We start from the raw sequence: 20,683 nt of genomic DNA, 5'->3' as shown, positions 1-20,683 counted from the left end.
GTCACCACGCACGTGCCAGAATGACAAGCATACAACTGCATGTCCAAACATCTAGGCATTTTTAAAACGTTTTATATGAATGACAATGAAATGCAAGTTAGCAAATACACGGCAGCCATTTTAACAAGTCTGGTTGGTGAATGCTATGCCCAGCTGCAGCATGAAGCCAGTTAAAATGGCTTCAACCTCCCGCAGAGTCTGAATCTATTTCTGACGGATTTTTATCACATTATTTGTCATTCGGATACCTACACGGGTGACGACTTGACATAATATACCATAAAAAAATCTTTACCAAATGGAAATAAGAATAATTCATTGCAAAATATCACTTAGCTATAGATAGCATGCTTGCTATCCAAAACAACTACTGAACCACAGGTTATGCTACCCGGAAATATTTCAAGGGCCGGAAAGGACCAATGTTAAGTGAGCACACGTCATTCCCTTTTACCCCCCCCAAAAAATTATAACCGACCGTCCAAAACATTTAAGCCGACAAAAACATCACCAACTCATCATTACCAGTGGGGATTGATGCTGTCAAATGGCGAGGAAAAGGTTGCAGCCTCAAATACTGAGTATTTCGAGCGAAAGGGAGCCGAGCATTCACCTAGCTCAGCATCAGTGAACATGGCTATGGCTAACGAGTCGAAAACAGTACGCAGAAATGGAGAGCTAAGCGAATGATAGCTAGATGGTAGGAAGGCGTGACAGGCCGCATCCTGAACGTGTACTTGGATGTGTAGGTAAATAAGCAATTTCGTATTTAATTCTGCCAAGAGGCATTCATTGACTTTTGAATGCATATTTGTTTATGCTATAGATAGCAAGCCGTGTGTGTTGTGTATTTGTATGGGTTGCATGCGATATCTGCTAGCTAAATAGCAGAATGTTATACCAAAAGCTGTCAGTTTTGCATGTAAGCGCTTCTTTGCAAAACCCCCAATGTTTGTCAAAGCAATGTGCAACCCAAAGTTAGTAGCTCCCGTAGCTAGTATTGTGCAATTATGCAATTTTTTGCAGTGGCTGAATAACAGTTGCTGATTCTGAATTTCTGTCCTCCACACAGGATTAGTCATCTACATAATGTGAAAGGCAATCAAAAAGATGCGATTGTGACATAAAATCCATCTCCCTCCGCTGTCGGGGGAACACATATTTTGACTCATTGACATCTGTCAAAATTCAAAGGTAAGATTTTCCATAACGTGATCAATATTTCGCCGACGTCTTATAAACATGCAATAATAATTCATAATAATTAATGTTTTATTTACAGTTAGGGGGACTTAAAAAGCGTGACACAGTGCTCAGTGCATACGAAACTATATGCAGTAGTAATACACTAGTAATAAACAATAAATACATTATAATAACAGTAGTAATAACATAGTCATTCAGCATACTATACTTACATTTGGAAAACTATTAATTTTAGTAAGACTGACATTTGAAAAAATATATCATTACTAAGTTTTATTTTATTTAACCTTTATTTTAACACGTACGACATATTGAGACCTATGTCTCTTTTTCAATTACGCCCTGGATATTACAACATAAATATACACATTGTTAACAAAACCATGTGTAATTTGTTTTGTGGCATCTATGAATGTGATGTTCAAGGTTCGTGATTGCATTTTCATCACCTACTTTATCCCTTTTCAATAATAAAAAAAAATATATATATATGTGTGTATATATTATATACCTTTTTTTGTTGTGTGTGATTTATTTTAAGCTAAAGAAAATGTTATTTTATCATACATACTTTGGTGTATCATAATGGTACAAATGTTGATGTATTTACAAATGTCAGCTGTTCAATTTAACAGTTTTTATCAAACAGAAATATGTATTTTGACTAATGTAGTCTCTGTTTTTCAGTGAGGAGAAGAAAACATCATCTCTTCCCAGAGAATGAGTGAATAAACTGACGTGGATGAAGGGAAACCATGATATGGATGAAAACACTGTAACTGAAACAGCCAACCAACAGCTGTTGACTGAACTGCTCTCTAATAAAGATTGTTCTGTGCCATAAAACACCAAGAGACCAACAACCAACAACAGACCAACAACAATTGCACACCAAAACAAGGCCTTTTCTCCCCATGAAACTGTACAAAGTGTTTAAAACTAAATAAAATGGCACCAACCCATCAAGATAAAAAGAGAATACGGTATCCAAGTTGAAAAGAACTGTTCGCGTTTGAGAACCCCCCCCCCCCCCCCCCCCCCACTTTACACTAAATAACCCCATTCCCCACACACTTGCTCCCTCTCCTGTTGGATGGAGAGTGGGGGCAGTGGGCGATCGGGCGGAAGTAGCAGCAGCCGAAGTGCGCGAACAGGGGGGACCGGCAGTGTTATCGGGCGGAGTTCGGGATCGAGCCGAGGCGACTCAGGCAGTTCCAGGTCAAATAGTGGCACTGCAGGATCCCTCGGCCGAAGCACGTCCGTTGGCGGCAGTGGTGGGATCATTGTCGCTGCTCCTGGTGCTGGAGGTGTGGCTCCTGCACCCCCATGTGCCAGTGAGTGGGAGATGTTCCAATTTGGAAAATACAATTTGGACATAATAGAGATGTTAAGCGGACACCAGGCCCATCAGTTCAAAGGCCTTGGGTTAGAACGACAGCTACAGCATCAGCAGCAGGTGCAGCTTCACCAGCACCAGCTCCAGCAGCAACAACAACAGCAGGCCGAGACCTCAGGAGCTCTCCTGTCTGGGCTAGGCCTTGGGTCCCTCCAAGGGGCCAGAAGCAACGCCTTTTCCGATTCTGCCTCTATTTTCGCCAAAATGAGCGCCCCTCCTCCCCCTCTACAACAACAACCTTCTTCGTCCTCACAAAGCTCAAGATCCAAGTCAAGCAAGATGAGTAGCAGCAGCTCAAGCCATGTGTCGGGCTACCCACAGTTCCTGCGTTCCTTCCACCCGACAGAGGCCGCTCTGGCACAGGAGCAACTCCATTCTGGGGTCGGCCGCTTCGAGCACTTTTCTGGGGGTAGCAGTGGTGGGGGTACTGGGGGGTTGGGAGTTGCCCCCCCTCCACCACCCCCTCTTCATCCAGGCCTCTCTGTCCCCCAAGCATCACCTGGACCTTCATCCTCTTCCCCCTCCCCCTCCAGTTCAGTGGTAACTAACAATCCCCCCAGTAGCAGTGCAGTCACCTCTCTGGGACACCAGCTGGTTGGGGCCCAGTCTGATGCACGGAGCCTTCATCAGCAGTTCAGTTGCATGCTAGCTGCTAATCAGTACTTTCTCTCTGGGGTGCCTGCTAACGCTAGCTTAGAGCAGTTTCTGGTTCAACAGGGAACCCACAACCACCTGGGGATAGGTTTAGGTCAGAGTGAGGGATCCAGCTCAGGCCTCGCTCCGCCTCCAGCTCTGCATTCCTCTCATTCGCATGGCCTCTCTACCGCTCAGCCACAGCAGCAGCAGCCTCCACAGCAGCAGCAGCTGCCTCCCCATACCCTGTCCCACCCCCACTCGCACTCACACCCTCACCACCCCCTACACCCAGGCTCCCAGCCCTCTTCCCTGGGTGGTTTTGACTTCCAGGGCATCCCAGTGCTCTCCTCCAACCAGCTGGCCTCTCTGATGCAGCAGGAAGCAGGCCTGCCGCTCCCCCTGCCGCTTCATCTGTCCCTCTCCAAGGATGACGGCAAGGGGGACAGCAGTGGGGGCGGAAGCAGCAGCAGTAGGAGGAAGAAAGCGATGGCTGGCTACCTGCCACAGAGGAAGTCAGATGGCGGCAGTAACAGCAGCAGCGGCCACAGCAGTGGGAACCCCAATGCTAGCAGCAGTGCAGGGGGGCTGGGCCACGACCCCTCCCCAGGGCTGGTTGGGGGGGGGGGCGGAGGGGTTGGCATGTCAGGTTTGGGAGGAGAGCCATCCCTCCTTGCCTCTTCATCATCCTCATCATCATCATCAGTTGTCTCATCCTCCTCTTCCTCTGGCCCCTCCTCCACTGCAGCATCAGTCCTGGTTACTAATGGTTCTCACCTATCCAAACCTGATAACATGGGCTCAATGCCATCTGCATCTACACAGGCTGACACTGAGCCACTCTATAACTGTGGTGAGTGTGGCAAAACCTTCACTCACCTCTCCAGCCTTCGCAGGCACCTGCGTATGCATGAGTCTACGGCAGCAGGTACTAGCAATAATGCCAGCATTAACCCAAACCCGACTCATATCCAATCACTAACTGACCCCAGTCTCCCACACTCCACCCAGGAACACTCCACCCAGGATCTGAACTCTCAATCTAACTCGCTGTCCTCCCAACAATCATCCAACTCAGTCCAGGCCTCATCCTCTTCCCCCAGCCCTGACAAGACCTTCAATTGCTCAGATTGTGGCAAGCACTTCAAGAAAAAGGGGCACCTCCTCCAGCATGGCGTCATCCACTCAGAGGCTCGCCCGTATGGCTGCAGCATCTGCTCCCGGGCTTTCAACCGCCGTGAGTCACTGACGCGACACGAGAAGATTCACCAGGACAAGCCCTTCCGCTGTCCAGCCTGCGGTCGATGCTTCCGTGAGAGCACCTCTCTACTCAACCATGCTGCCTCTGGCACATGCGGCAAGCCAGGTAGGGCATCAAAACCACAGGGCAGCAGCAAGGAAGGAGCTGTAGGGGAGGGAAGAATGGGAGGAGGAGAAGGTGGAGGAGGTGGGGATTACCAGGGTAGTAGAGGGGTGATTTATGGGAAAACTGAGGAAGATGAAGAGGGTGTGATCATGGGAGGTGAGGGAGGTCAGAAGTCAAGGCTAGGGTGTGATGGTGGTCTGTTTCAGTCAGAGAGGGGAGGGAATGCTAACAGCAGGGACAGGCCAGATGGTAAATACCCCACTGATTACTCTCGGAATCGTTACACAGGCTACCATGACGACCACCGTTCTCAAGGTAACCCGTCTCCGTGTTACTCTGGAGCCTCCCCCTGTGACAGTGGGATGGCGGGCCCGGCGCTGAGGAAGGCACCATTGGCCCCGACGCTGCACCCCCACCCTCAGAGTCAAACCCAACATCACCACCAGCAGCACCTCCCCCTGTCCTCTCTCCTGGATGACTCTGAAGACGACGTCACCAGCTCTGTCAACAACGCCATCTCAGCCATCGCCGCCGCAGCTGCCGCCAACTGTGATATGAACAGTGGGAACAGAGGCGACGATAGGAGGGATATCATCGGAGGGCTGTTGGGGGGGCTGGACTTAGGCCCCTTGGGGTCCCCTTCATCAACATCTGGGATGGATAAGACCTATAGAGGAGCAGGGAACCAGGATGGTATGAGTGGTAATATTAACCACAACCAACAGCAGGGGAATGATCCACAGAACCCTGCTGCCAAACCAAAACGTCCCCGGAAACCTAGAAAGCCCAAAGACCCCAACGCTCCCCCTAAACGCAGGCAGTACACCCCCAGAGCTCCCAGAGAGTCGAGCAACATCCCGCGGCCATATCTGTGCAGTGTTTGCGGCAGGGGGTTTGCACGCCGCGAGACCCTGCGTAGGCACGACCGTGTCCATACTGGGGAGAAGCCCCACCGCTGCAGTACATGTGGGAAGCACTTCAGAGAGGCCTTCCACCTCACCAAACACCACACCGTTCACTCTGGGGAGAAGAACTACAAGTGCAGCCTATGTGGGAAAGAGTTTGGCTACTCCCAGAGCCTCAAGAGGCACGGGAAGCTCCATCAGAAAGGGGAGCTGGAAGAGGTCCCCGCTACACCAGGAGGGGAGAACCTCAACAACTTCAACACAAACCCGTCATGTGGGATGGGCCAAGACAGGGAACAGAACCAAGGAAACAGCTCCTCCTCCTATTATTCATACCCCCAAGATATCAAGCCTCAAGGCTCCAACAGCCAGCCCCCGCCCAGGCTCTACACCTGTGCCATATGCTGGAAGTCTTTCCGCCATCACTTCCACCTGACGGCTCATCACCAGACGGTCCATGAGAACGGAGGTGAGAAGCTGTTCAGCTGCGAGGTGTGTGGGAAGGCCTTTGCCTACTCCAATAGCCTCACTCGACACAGGCTGTCACAGCACGGCCTGGCCCGCACCGGCCCTGACAACGCACAAGGGGACGGCAGTGGGTCAGGGGTAAACAGTGCAGCTGGTGGTGGAGTGAGTGGGACTGCGTCAGAGAGCGAGGCAGCCACCAACGCCCTCCTTCAGATGGCACCTTCCACTGAGGGCCACGGGGGGCAGCAGAGTCACAGTGTTGTCACCCACAGTCATCAACAACAGCCACCTCAGCCCCCAGCTGGCTACTCCCCCCTTTTCTATGATGCTGGTACGGCCCACTCCTCAGCCTCCAGTGTCCCTCCCTACTCTCAGCCCCTGCCACCCAACTCCACAATCATGCCCCCTCAGCACCAGCATTCCCCAGCAAGGGTGAAAGGGGAGCACATTTACCCAGCTGGGTCCAGTAGTCACACCCTTCACACCACAGCTCCATTCCAGCCCCTCACGGAGCTGCCATCCGACCACCATCACCACCACCACCACCATTCTTCACATCACCACCACTGTTCAGAGCCACAGTCCCAGCAACAACACCACAGGAACATCCAATCACACGATGACATGAGGAGGCACAAGAAGAAGAAGAGAAAGTCCGACAGGAGGGAGGGAAGGGGGGACATGTGGGGGGAGTCCTCAGGCTTCGTCAGAGACGAGGGGAGGAAAGACCAGAGGAAGAGGAGGTCTGTTTTCCAAAAACAGCTGAGGAAGAAAAAGCTTCTGTTGAAGATTAGACGAGCGGGGGAAGCGGGAGGGGGAGGATATGAGCTGGTCACAACAAGAGGGATGAAGATACAAATCCTGTCATCTCTCAAAGTCCCAGTGAAACGTTTTGCCTGCTCCATCTGTCCCCACGCCATGTTCGCCCGCCAGGCCGGCCTGCTAGCCCACAGGGCAGCTAAACACACCCAGAGAGTCCTGTCCCCCCAGGAGCGTCTGTGCTGCAGTGTGTGTGGGAAGCAGTCTCACAGGCTCCTGGAAGCCTTCATCCACCGGGCGACTCATCGCGCCCGAGGGTCCTTCTCCTGCAGACTCTGCTCTGCTCGCTTCTGGAATGCCCCCCTCCTCCGCAGGCACAAGGTGACCTGCCGACATAGGGCCAAGGGACTGCCACGAGGTGGCGCTATCAGCCTGAAGTTGTCCAAGAGGGGGGAGAGGAAGAGCAGAGAGGAGCAGGGGGAGATGTCGCACTCCCTGCTTACATTGTACAGATACTGAACTTGCTGACTTCTAAGGTAGTGGTGTTTAGATTTTCATTGATAGGAAAGGGAGAGGTTATCAGTTTTGGACTATACATAGAAGTAGGTGGACTTTAAAAAACAAAAGCCTTTGGGGGGGGGGGGGGGGCGATTGAATTGGTCTGGTGTCTGTCTGAACCTCTTCAACTCAAGTCACTGACTGTTAGAACGAGTGTTTTAACAACATGAACTACTGTAGATCAACCAAGGATCACCTGGAATTCTTCCATCCAAACTGTATGGGAGGATGTTGAAAGACATTACTGTTTTCATATGATCATTAACCCTTAAGTGCATTGACACTATGCTTGGCTGACACTGCAGTTTTTAGACATGTTTAGGTGATTTGACCTGCTAATTTAACTCTACCCCCTCAGCCTTACTAGCATCCCTTCTATACCCCTAGCTGTATGATAACTCTGTCTCTGCTGTGTACTATGTCTTGTTGATGTTCACCTAGAGCCCTTTTGGGGATTTTTTTAATGTAAAAAGTGCATTTAGTAGGAGTAGGGAGAGGGTGGGACACAGACTTGTGGTTGGTAGAGAGACAGTCTGTCTGTCGGTGCATGTGTGTGTGTTTTGGTCAGTTTGTTGGGGAGGTTGTGAACTCACTATGTGATGATTCATTCAGTACATCCAAAAAGGACGGGTTTTAAGCGGAAGTTAACAAAGTCCTGATAAATGTCCCAGTGATTTAATCACGTCTTTAAAAATACATTTGAGAATCTTAATAGATTGAAGTGAATACCACTTCCAGACAAAAAAGTGTATCTTACAAAAAGCCTTGTTAATCATGATCACTTTGTTTCATTCTCATGCCTGTGGAAACAATTGTAGCTTTTATACCAAGATATTGAGACAAGACAGGATGAAAAAAGCTCACTGTAACGTATATTGTGTTAATATCTTATCACTGCTGTGTTTCTCTTTTCACAAAGTACTTTATTTAGCTTTTACTGTTCCTTCATAGTAGCAAAAACAGTTATGATTACATGTATTAATGTGTGTTTAACTCCATCTGTCTACCTGCCAAACCTGGATTTTATCCTGTCCTCTTCTCTTATTTTTTGTTGTTGCAATCATGTTCATAACCCTGTCAAGCCTTGTTTTATCTTCTAAAGAAAAATAATAGTTCTAAGTACATTTCTATCACTTTATTTACTTAAAACAAAGTTAGTTGTTGATTATACTTCAGCATTGAATAAAACATAAGTGTTCTCTGCTGTGCTTTTTCTCCATGTATCATGTAAAGCTAATGATGAAGAACTGGATAGTTACTGATAACTAATCATGTGGGTATTGACTCTTTAATGAGAAAAATGTTACAAATACCAAAATCAGTATAATAGTTTTGTCCCAGATATAGTTAAATAACTGTGTGGGCCTGATGGATTTCAGGATGTCATCATGGATATACAAATGCATTTCAACTTAGCACAACTACGGTTATCCAACTTATTGGCAGGTCAATCCAATTAATGTTGTATATTCTACCAGAAATGCTTATTTGTTTTGCTTTGCTTTCTATGACCCCAATTTGAAATGGCCACAACTAATAACCACCCAAAATAAATGATGGACATCTACAGCCTACAGTATTATGTTAAATCCACTAGATGGCATTAGGCACCTCATTTCTGCTCACTGTACTCTGGCCCCTGTGTTTTAGAGTGTGGCAGTCACATGGATTTTACACCGATAAGGGGTGGATTCAAGAGTCGGAACGTGCAGTGTCCATGTCTGAGCTGTGTGTGTCAGTGAGTGCGCGTGTCTGAGCCGTGCGTGCATGTGAGGGACTGAGTGACCGAGTGTGTACAAATGTGTGTGTGTGTTTGCAGACTCATGCTTGCATGCGAGTGTGAGATAAATCTATTTGTTTAAGACACAGATAGAACATCAACATAAATGCATACATACAAACATACATAGTCTACATCCATAATTGCAAGGCAGTTGTGGCTGCCCTACTGACCTAGTTCTGTTAGTTTGTGTGAATATAGGCTATTGTAATGTAGACTACAGTATTAGAGTTCACCTTAATGAAATATGACAGCTGTGGTCTGTTGTTCTGGTTTGACTTAAGTATGTTTTAGGTGGCAGCAGCACTGTCACACTAACTGCTACAGAGGGATATGCACATTTAGCTTCATTAGGATTTATTCCCCCTGTTTCAATACCAAATACTACTAAACATCAATCATTCATGTCTAAATACTAAAATAAACATGAAATGCTAACTATCATTTTAATTTCTAGATACCATGGTCTGTTCATGTGTTAGTGCATTTTCCACATGTCATGTAGGCCTACAGCCGAAGAAGCATATTATAGCCTACCTATCAAATCAGAGTCACCTTTGTTCGCTAAGTACATTTACATGTAACAGGAATTTGACCTGGTGAGATGGTGCTGCCACAACAACGAGTATACAGACAAAATATATAGCCTACTATAGCTTAAAGCAAAATTGATTATGATTTAAAATAGAAAACAATTTTTAGACAATGTGAATGTAATTTAAGGTCATTGTCAGTCTTTTCTATATTCTAACTACCTCTTCTGTAGGCCTGTTCTATGCTCTCTCAAACCTTCTCAAATTGTACTAACCGATTAATTATCATGAATAGGTCAGGCATAAAGGCATGCAAGGTTCGTTTTGCAGTAAACTTCTGCAGTAAACACACATGTATGATAGTTTATCATCAATCAATGTATCAATTGTTTCCCCATTAATTATACTCATGCATATGCCTATTTGTAAAGAAAACAAGTGAGTGGTACACACAGTAATATCCTCATAAGGCTGTATATTGTTCCTGGGATCTGTCTAAATATTGTTTTTCCGATGTCCGACTAGCAGTAAAAAAAAAGGAAACAATTTCCTGTGGCTCTTTGACTGTGGGTTAAAATACAATACTGCAGACACCTCGCGCTGTTCTGCTTTGAATCGGTCTCACGCGGCCGTAGCATGGGGGGAATCCGTAGGGCGGGGCGGGTGGCCTAGTTCTTTCCAATAAGCGCTCACTAGGGGAGGATACATTATTTTCTTTAACCAATCGAAGCTAGAGCAACATGCATAAGGGTTGCACCTCCTCGTGACTGGGCCATGTGCGCTATAACAGCTATTCTGCTTTTAGGAAGCAACGTGCTGCTGTGTTCCTTTCGCCTGAAAACCCGGCAGCCACTCACGTTTTCTCTGGATTTACAAGCGGACTGGGAAAACTGTAGTCTACACTCAGTTGCTTTCTCATAGAATGGTGCTAGGCCCTTTGCCATTATAATGAAAGAATCATATTGGCACTATATTTGGGCAATAATCTTTATGCCTAGATGAACGTTCTATAGAGGATATGTCTCAAGGTCCCCTCAGTTGCTAGTGTCATTTAAAGACGTTAATTTAAAGTCATGATGATAACGGTGGCGGGTGATTGCTAACTGTCCATTTGTTTTCGTCCGTCTGTCCATGAGCATACAAACAACAAGTGCTTGGCGTGCCCCCTCGAGGTGTGGCACGAGGGGGGTTGTGTGTTTGTGTCATGCATATTGAACAAATAAGCCAATCATGCCTTCTCTCGCGCCTTGCCCTATGAGTTGTGACGTCACGTGAACTGCCCGTGTTCGTTCCAGCTGAGAGGACAGCCGTCGCGCAGCCCAAATCCAAGCCCGTGCTTCAGTACATTGGCTACACAAAGTACGCGGGGGAAGAGAGGACCCCCCCCCTCCCGAAAGAACGATAGAGCGACAGGAAAGCTTAAAGAAAAAAGTAATACAGCTTGTCACCCGACAAATAGCGCGCGTACTCAGAGCCTTCTCCGCTTTTCGCTCTTCATTATTTGTTCATTTGGCATTGTGGAGCAGGACATTATTTTTCCTTGCTTCGAGTTTCATTTTGGTCATATTTGAATCGTCATTTTTTGGGGTGTTGATCAACTCAGGATATTTTTCGACAACAATTTATTGATCTCCAGCTCGGATTTTATTTTGTCCACCTTTGAATTGACCATGGGCACCAGTCATTAGTTTGACGTTTACAACTGGTCTCTATTGGAGAATAACATCTTGACCTGCACCAGGGATTTAAAATAATATAGTGTTGCACCATATCTACTGGAATACTGTCTATTATAATGATACAACAGTGGATATAATAACACTTCATAGCCTAAATAGAGGGAAAGGTAAGAACATGTTTATTGACATTCTAAACAAATCAAAGGGACATGTTTTGCAACTATTGCTTGTTATTATTAGGCTACACTCTGGTATACTGAGCCTGGGAATCAAACTTAAATGTTCTCATATCTTGTCGAGATATGCACTCACATATGCGTTTTATATTATTTCAACAAGTTTGTAATGTCATTTCAAATAGACTATTCATTGCACCTGGTTTGTACCCAATTCTAACTATAATAAATGCTAATTCAATATTCTCGTTAATTGAATAGCGGTGATCAATCTGCCAGTCGTTTCGACTCCGCCTGCGCCTCAGGATCCTAATCAACAACCAGGTCCGGCCAACTATGTCCAGGCAGCTCACCCAGCTCCTGACCCCGGACCTCCCAGCCGGCGCTAGCCCGCAGTTCGGGAACTGCAACCAGTCTGGTGGCTCCATCAGCGGTGGACACCTCAACTCCATGGCTAGTTTGAAATCCCTCCTGCAGCATCCGATGAAGGGAGACCGTGCAATTGTCAAAGACTGCTGCGACGTTAAAGGTGAGAAGATAACTTTGATTTCATTTGATTGTTACATTGTTATCATGCTGTTACCACTGAAGGCTCTACAGTGCAACAATGTTGCTGATGGAGTTTGCTGCACTTACGCTAACAGACACTGCATGCCTATGTTGTTTTTCTGTTATTTAGTATATTTTGTAACTGACATTCAATGAAATCATATCTACCAGTCTCCATTGTCTGCCTGACTCAATTGAGTACAGTACAGTGAAGACAGCTGTGCTCACCAGCATAACTTAATATCTGGCCCTGCCATTGTCACACGCACATGGCATGACACATGCACCACTGTCTGACTTGTTGTTTGGAAACAAAACAGAGAAGGTATACTGGTGTGGTTCTTCAGTACAGAACTCAGCTCTGAACAATGATTCATGATTGACATTCTGCAACCAACACACACCATAGGATATACATGGTGGTGGAAGTTGTCCTTTAGAACTGATTCATGGTCAGTTTGTATTTTTACTACTGATAATGCAGGTCAGGACCACAAGAGGAAACTTTGTCTCAGAACAGAACTTACACTTAGAAAAAAAGGTGCTATCTAGAACCTAAAAGGGTACTTTGGCTGTCCCCATAGGAGAACCCTTTGAATAACTATTTTTGGTTCCAGGTAGAACCCTTTTGGGTTCAATGTAGAGGGTTCTGCATGGAACCCAAAAGGGTTCTACCTGCAACCAACAAGGGTTCTACCTGGAACCAAAACGGGTTCTCCTACAGGGACAGCCAAATAACCATTTTGGAGCCCTTGTTTCTAAGAGTGTAGGATCAAATGCTCTTTGGAAAATGTTAATAGAATCCAACCACTCCTATAGTATAGAGCAGTAAACCAGAAAGGAAATTATGGGATAGTAATCATGTTCAAATCATCTATAAGTGACTTTGTTGAGCTTCACAATCAACTTGAGATACCTTTGGATGATTTGGACATAATATTGGTCCCATGACTTTAATAGGATTTGTGCCACAAATGCTAAAACGTTAGCATGTGGAAACAGTGCCAGGGAAACTAAACCAAAGCATGAACTACTGTCATACCTTATCCATAGACAGCTTACAGGGTAAGGAAACCAATATGCCATTATCCCTGTAACACATTATTACATGGTCATTAGGCATAACACACACTTTTATCCAAACACAAAGGTCACTCACTGTCCAATTATGACCCCCAAATGTCCAGTAGAATGATGGTGCCATCCCATGTTGCACTCTGCTGTGAGCTGAGCATGATGTTCTCATATGGATTATAATCTCCGCCCCTCCAATCGCCTGGTTTAGTTTTAGATTAGCATGCAGATTAAGACGACATCTTTTGGTATAATATCTGACATGCTAAACAGTACCAGCGAGGCCTGTGGTATGGATGCCTATATTCACAAATTCATTTGTCTCACCGAATATAGACATAGACATGCATACATGTAGTAAAAATCCTATTGCTTTTCATCCAGCATTCTGATTTTGATTCTTGTGCAGTTTCGTGTATGACCATCTGTTACGGTCTGACTGAAGCATTGAGCAGTGCAGCTGATGCATCCAACTGTCACACCATTCCACAGATATCATCTACCTCTCAATATCTGTAGAGTTGATGCATCTATAGGATAATTGTGCCTCTGGACCTCAACAGCTATGAGGCTTGGGCCATAGCACCCTCTTGTCTCATTGAATTAAATTAAATAGGTTTACAAGAACGCCTACAGCTTTGGACATAAGATAATTATATCCTGTCATATGACCCTAAGAAATTCCTCCCCCAAAACTAAAAAGCAAAGAGTGTAGATGGAAGATACCTTGTGAGGAACCAGACTTGAGGGAGTGTATCTAGTGGGATACCATAACACTTTTTGTTTTTATTTTCTTATAATCCCAAAACCACCTCTGACAGCACCAAGGGTCAAACATTTGATGTGACAACAACAACTCTTGAGAGTTCCAACCCCTGTCCATCCTTTACTAACCAATAACCTCCATTTTGTCTCTCTCCCACCATCACAGACAAAGACAGAACCATCACAGACATGGATGAGGACTCCTTGGGTGGCGGGAACGGCGGCTGCAACATGCGTACCGGCAGCAGCGGGGTGAGCAGCAGTAACAGTAACGGCTGTGGCAGCGGAGGAGGAGGTGGAGGATCAGGTGGAGGATTTAACCAGTCTGCGTTCCTGGGACCCCTCCTGTGGGAGAGGACCCTGCCAGTGGAAGGAGGCCTCTTCCAGCTGCAGTACATGGACCTGGAGGAATTCCTCACAGAGAACGGCATGGGCGGTGTCCACGGCCAAAACAGTTCCAGTACAGCCCAGATCCCGTCCCAGAGTTCCCAGTCGGCGGTGCCCAATCAGAGTTCCCAGTGCCCCCCCTCATCGCCCCCACCCTGCTCTTCAGCCTCGTCATCCTCATCTTCCCCGTCGCTCATCGGCCTGGAGGTGGCCCAGTCCAACATGCAGGGAGGACTTGACTATGGTGAGTAACCCGAACCGGATGTCGGAGGAGGGGAGGGCAACATGCAGGGATTTCTATGATGATTTTATCCCATGGATACAATACGGAACAGTGTACATCTGTTTATTGTACACATCTTCAATAGGAAAATGGGGAGAGGGGTGGAGATTGAGACGGTTTATGGTGATTCTATGGAAAGGGATTGTAGGGGTGGTGGGTGGTTGGTGAATGTATCTCAGTTTACATGGTATCGACAATGTATTCAGTGGTCCAGTTTGGCCAAATGAAGCAAGGATTATGGTGCCATGTTGTTTTGGCCTTGTGAAGTGGCAACTAGATGAAGGACTAAAATGGAGTATCAGTGACATGGCAGATACCATGGTGACCCTGTATCAATACAGGACGGCTATGTCCTTAGAGAGAAGGCTGTAGTAGAGTCTGCATGTGATTCAGCTCTTTAAGTTGTCCTCAGTACTCATATTGACCTCCTCTCCTATGGTGACCAAGCATCATTTTCTGTGAAGCCAAATGGAATCCCTTAACGCTGAGTTAACTTGACAGAGAGGGAACAACAAGGAGGGGTTGAGAAAGCAACGACAGGAATTTCCTGTAGGCTACCAACTACCCTTCACACTGAGCTAGGTTTAACATTTAGGCTGCCTGAGAGAAAGAGACAGGGGAGACATTTAACAAATTAATCTCACAGCGCTGACAAAGGGGTTTGGTTTGGTCGGTTTTATGTTCAATTCAGGTCCAACCAGCCATTTACTGAACACTAAGGTCTTACTGTACATAGGGAGATCGAGACAGAGATGGAGAGGGAGAGGAAGTAGGTGTGTGTAGTGAGTGTTTGTGATCGCGTGTCTTTAAATCTCTCCTCACCTCACACGCTACAGCAATGTGCACGTGCAGTGTCCCTTCACGTGCCGAGGCTGTGAGCACTGGAGCAAGAGAACGAGAGGCAGGGCCAACCGGAGGAATGGGAGGAGCGGAGAGGCACGCGAGGGTGGGAGGGAGAGTGAGGGAGGGAGGGGGGAGGAAGAGGTTCCCATTGCCTGCTGATACTGAAGTTCAAATGGAATGTTTGAATGCAGAAGAGAGAGATTTACAGAGATAGTAATGATTAAGATGTGGTGCTGTACAGTAGATAGGGAATGTCAGTAGCCATTGTATTTAACTCTTCCTAAACTTTTTTTAGCTGCATTTCAGTTGTATTCCAATGTCACATGTCACAATAATACACTTTAGACAGTTTAGACATGAGTTAAATACCACACTTTCACATTTACAAGACAAATCTGATATTTATGTAAAAGAAGCATTGATGAAGCCAAAATTGATATTGCGGGTTGGATGATGTGTTTGCTACATAGTCGTTACAGTGTAACACAAATTATGAGGCAAGACAGGAGAACGTATTTGTAATGATCTTGAGTTTTCATTCAGACACCTGACCATTGACTTAACTCGAGGTGGGTGTAGTGTAGGCTGTGTTCTGATTGTGTTCTCGTAAAGGAGGAATAGGAAGAGGAAAAGGCTGTTTGGAGTCTTTATGATAGGAATGTCAAGGTGTTATGTGCATTAGGCCCTAAAGGGGGTGAGTGAGCTTTAAAGAACATAGGGAACTGATTTCAAGGGGTGGGGTGACGGTTGTATAACAGTTTTAGAAACATTTCAAGAAAACGGTCAAAACCAGCCTTATAGGAGTCTGGGCATGTTGATATTAATATTAAACCAGGATTGAAATATAAACTCTGACTAAAAGGGTGATATTGAATGTTTATACAAGAGATAAGTTGAGAAAAGTGCTCTTGCATATGTAAAGTTCCCATTTGAGTTCAATTTCTCCATGATAATTGATTCATATTGAAGTGAAACGCACGCTCATGATACTTGGAAAGACGTTGGGCTGTAGAAATCACACTTGAAAGCAGGGAGAAAAACGTTCCTGTTTATTAGTTTTTCAGAGCAGAAAGTAGCTCTCTTCCACCACCTGGTGGACATGGTCTGTAAACTGCAGCCCAACAGCTCTACAGCTCTTTTACTTTACACATTTTGACTTGTAGATAAATGCTGTGTTATTGCTTTCTGATGGACCTGAGGGGTCAGTGAGTCATAATGTTTCTACATGGAATCTCCTAGTTCATATAAAGGTTTAATAAGAAAATAACAACCGATCTGATGGACCTGAGGGGTCAGTGAGTCATAATGTTTCTACATGGAATCTCCTAGTTCATATAAAGGTTTAATAAGAAAATAACAACCGATCTGATGGACCTGAGGGGTCAGTGAGTCATAATGTTTCTACATGGAATCTCCTGGTTCATATAAAGGTTTAATAAGAAAATAACAACCGATCTGATGGACCTGAGGGGTCAGTGAGTCATAATGTTTCTACATGGAATCTCCTGGTTCATATAAAGGTTTAATAAGAAAATAACAACCGATCTGATGGACCTGAGGGGTCAGTGAGTCATAATGTTTCTACATGGAATCTCCTGGTTCATATAAAGGTTTAATAAGAAAATAACAACCGATCTGATGGACCTGAGGGGTCAGTGAGTCATAATGTTTCTACATGGAATCTCCTGGTTCATATAAAGGTTTAATAAGAAAATAACAACCGATCTGATGGACCTGAGGGGTCAGTGAGTCATAATGTTTCTACATGGAATCTCCTGGTTCATATAAAGGTTTAATAAGAAAATAACAACCGATCTGATGGACCTGAGGGGTCAGTGAGTCATAATGTTTCTACATGGAATCTCCTGGTTCATATAAAGGTTTAATAAGAAAATAACAACCGATCTGATGGACCTGAGGGGTCAGTGAGTCATAATGTTTCTACATGGAATCTCCTGGTTCATATAAAGGTTTAATAAGAAAATAACAACCGATCTGATGGACCTGAGGGGTCAGTGAGTCATAATGTTTCTACATGGAATCTCCTGGTTCATATAAAGGTTTAATAAGAAAATAACAACCGATCTGATGGACCTGAGGGGTCAGTGAGTCATAATGTTTCTACATGGAATCTCCTGGTTCATATAAAGGTTTAATAAGAAAATAACAACCCATTCTCTCTCTTTCAGGAGGCAGTCAATCGAGCATGAACGACGACTGCGGCTCGCCCGGTTCCTCTGTCTCCTCTTCGTCCTGCACTCCTCTCATGACGCCCACATCCAACGATCCAGACGTGATGGGTGGCTTTGAACCCGACGCGGCCGACGTGGCTCTGTCCAGCGTGCCCGGCCAGGACGCCTTCGACCCCCGCAGACACCGCTTCAGCGAGGACGAACTCAAACCACAGCCCATGATCAAGAAGGCCCGCAAGATGCTGGTGCCAGCAGACCTCAAGGTTGGTAGTCAGAGAGTAGGTAGAAGTATTAAGAGTTGGTAGAAGTTGTCCCTAACCTCTGGTCCAGGGTCAGATCATTCTCTACAAGGTAATGTCAGTAGCTCTATATCTAACGGTGTCTCCCTCTTTCAGGATGATAAGTACTGGTCCCGGCGGTGTAAGAACAACGAGGCAGCCAAGCGTTCTCGTGACGCGCGGCGCTTGAAGGAAAACCAGATCTCGGTCCGCGCCGCCTTCCTGGAGAGAGAGAACCAGGCACTCAGACAGGAAGTGGCTGACATGAGGAAGGAGCTCGGTCGCTGCCGCAACATTCTCAACAAATATGAGAATCGCCATGGAGACCAGTGAAGAAGAGGAGGAGAAAGAGAACGAACTGATGGGTGGAATGGGGTGACATGATGATAACGATGATGATGATGATGATGATGAATGTATGAGACGATGAGAAGGGTGATATAAAGAAGCTCAGGTGTCACATTTTGATGATGTCAGAGTGAGCAGGGTTAAAGGTTAGGGACAGAGAGATTACATAATCCGGAGGACTGTTGCCCCTTTAGATGAAAGAAGAAAAGATGTGACTTTGAAGATTTTGATATCGGAGAATTGTATATTTTTATATTAAAACTAGAGGGGGAGCAAATTTTGAAATCATTTTTGTATATTTTCTATATGAATGGGAAAGATGTAAGATATAGAGAGATGGAGGGCTATGACATAATATCTTTTTACAGTAGATTGATAAAGGAGATGCTATTTTAGAGGTGTTAGACAGGGATTGTTAGACAGGATTCAGAGTCCGGGACTAGGAGGCGAGGCGGCCATTTTAAACTGTAAAATAGCGAGCAAAATGATTTTAAAATTGTACAGTTAAACATTTCTTTGTGGATTTTACTCAAGCACTTAATTTGTTTTCTTTGTTGTGTTCCTAACTGATGGGTGTTGGGCTGAAATGGTAGGAAAGTGAAAGAGAGAGAGAGCGAGAGAGAAATGGGAGAAACACTATTAACCCAGCACAATCTTCAGCACTTGTCCTGTGTTTGTAAATAACAAGTCCTTCATATTGTTACAACTTTTGCAACCTTTACTAACAGTTTGGACTGTTTAGTAGTTGTCTGGATGTCTGGGCTTTGGTGCAACAGCTCTTACGTTTGATTATAGCTGCACTATCTCCTCTGTCATATAGAGAATTGTATTATGTGACCCCAAGACTAGCAGGGCATTCAATCACACTACAGCTAATGGATGGGGCGACTGTTAGTTTTTATTATGTATACTATGAACTCATATTGCTGAGCCCTTGGCCATCTCTCTCTCTCGCTCTCTTTCTGTCACTTTTTGTCCTTTTAGATTGCTGTCAGTTCTAACTGATATAGAATATATTTCCCAAGCTGGGTTGGTAGGATTTTTTAGTTGTTCTGGTTACAGTGGACCGTTTTGATCTTCTCTCTGCATTGTGATGTTTTCTTCCTTCCTAGGTTTTTTATATCGAATTGACCCAATTACAACATGGTTAATGTTGCCTACAACCAATCACGAAAAGGCTACTTTTACCTTTAACCGATCCTAACAACCGGTCTCTGTGGTTGTAGATTGTATACATAATACCACAATGTCTTCACACCCTCCTAAATAGTCCACCAACTACCCAGGAAAAAGCACACTTGTGTTACTGTACAATATTCATGATTTTAGTTAGCATTCTTATTATTGGTAGAAGATAAATATTGTCTATATTAAATATACCAGTTTGTGTATTTTACATAGGTATATGCTAAGTGTGAATGTTGCAGAGATGAGATGTGTGTATGACTGCGTATATGCAAATGTATTCCAGGAGATGGGGTTTGTGGTAGGGTGTCATATCAAATGTGACCCTATTCTCCCATATACATAGGGAATAGGTTATCATTCGAGATTATGCTATTATTACTCTCCCCATCGATCGGAATGGTGTTAAATTCTCAGATTTCTGGGACTAATAAAAAAGCCAAAATTTTAAATGTTGATTTATTAAGGTTGTTGATACTTTCTGTTAGTTTTCCGGCATTTCTGTGTTGTTGAGCATCGTCTTAGTATCCACATAGTGTCATGTTTCACTACCGACTCACTAAACCCAGGGGAGAGAAAGGGCCCAGTCAACCCAGTGATAGTGCTTCTTTTCCTCAACGACCATGTTATAACTACCATTACTATTATTATGATTATGATGATTGTTACCCCCCTTTATTGTTGCTGTTATATATAATTGAATGATTTTATTTCTTTGGATGAACATGATTTGTTTCGTATTGAAGCATCTTTGATCTCAAGCTATCCTCACAGAGAGACTATTCAGAAATGCATCCTTGTTTTATGTCACTTCCTGCCCTGCACCATGTACATCCTGTTTTGGTCCCTCGAGGGCCGCTGGTTTGTTCATAACCCCTACGGACAGTTTCTATCCGGACTTCTCTGAAATACAGTTCCCAGAGGATGGCGGCCATGTTGGTTTCTCTGTTGATCATGGATTCCACAATCTCGCTGGCTCATCTCATACCTGGAGAACGACAGCGGTAGAATCCCATGCACTTCTGACTGTACACGTCTGTTCAGTTCTCTAGTTGTGTATGGACTATGCACGCTAGCCACAGTTTTCCTCTTGGTTTTCTGCAGCCTATTTTCACCTCAGTGACTGTATGTATGCTCTCCCAACTGGATGTTGTTCCTGATCTCCCTGACATGGATGATGATAACTCATATAGTGACTTTTATTGAACTACAACTACCCATCTGCACCGGTGGTGTCCACTGTTCCAGCCCACTCAGTGCTGGCAATGGGGATGTAGTCGAACTTTCCCGAAAACACAAATAAAAGATTGTTCTTACTTA

At 45.2% G+C, this 20,683-nt stretch overlaps 2 protein-coding genes across 3 annotated transcripts; both read left to right on the top strand.

Moving 5' to 3' along the window:
- Positions 1–423: 423 nt before the first annotated feature.
- On the top strand, positions 424–8,499 carry LOC120031427. Of its 2 annotated transcripts, XM_038977171.1 has the most exons (4): positions 424–749; positions 1,073–1,194; positions 1,894–4,601; positions 4,890–8,499. In XM_038977171.1, exons 3-4 carry the CDS (start codon positions 2,300–2,302, stop codon positions 7,250–7,252), a joined length of 4,665 nt encoding a protein of 1,554 aa, XP_038833099.1. In that variant the 5' UTR covers positions 424–749; positions 1,073–1,194; positions 1,894–2,299; the 3' UTR covers positions 7,253–8,499. The 2 variants fall into 2 exon arrangements, with proteins under 2 accessions (XP_038833099.1, XP_038833098.1); XM_038977170.1 differs by having other exon boundaries at positions 1,894–8,499.
- Positions 8,500–10,938: 2,439 nt separating this feature from the next.
- Positions 10,939–20,683, top strand: LOC120030892 (hepatic leukemia factor-like). Its single transcript, XM_038976402.1, has 5 exons — positions 10,939–11,450; positions 11,721–11,988; positions 14,014–14,478; positions 17,550–17,815; positions 17,948–20,683. Exons 2-5 carry the CDS (start codon positions 11,796–11,798, stop codon positions 18,161–18,163), a joined length of 1,140 nt encoding a protein of 379 aa, XP_038832330.1. The 5' UTR covers positions 10,939–11,450; positions 11,721–11,795; the 3' UTR covers positions 18,164–20,683.

The sequence above is a fragment of the Salvelinus namaycush genome, chromosome 37 (assembly GCF_016432855.1).
Source record: "Salvelinus namaycush isolate Seneca chromosome 37, SaNama_1.0, whole genome shotgun sequence".
Lineage (NCBI taxonomy): Eukaryota > Metazoa > Chordata > Actinopteri > Salmoniformes > Salmonidae > Salvelinus > Salvelinus namaycush.
This window is presented reverse-complemented; position numbering and strand designations above follow the sequence as displayed.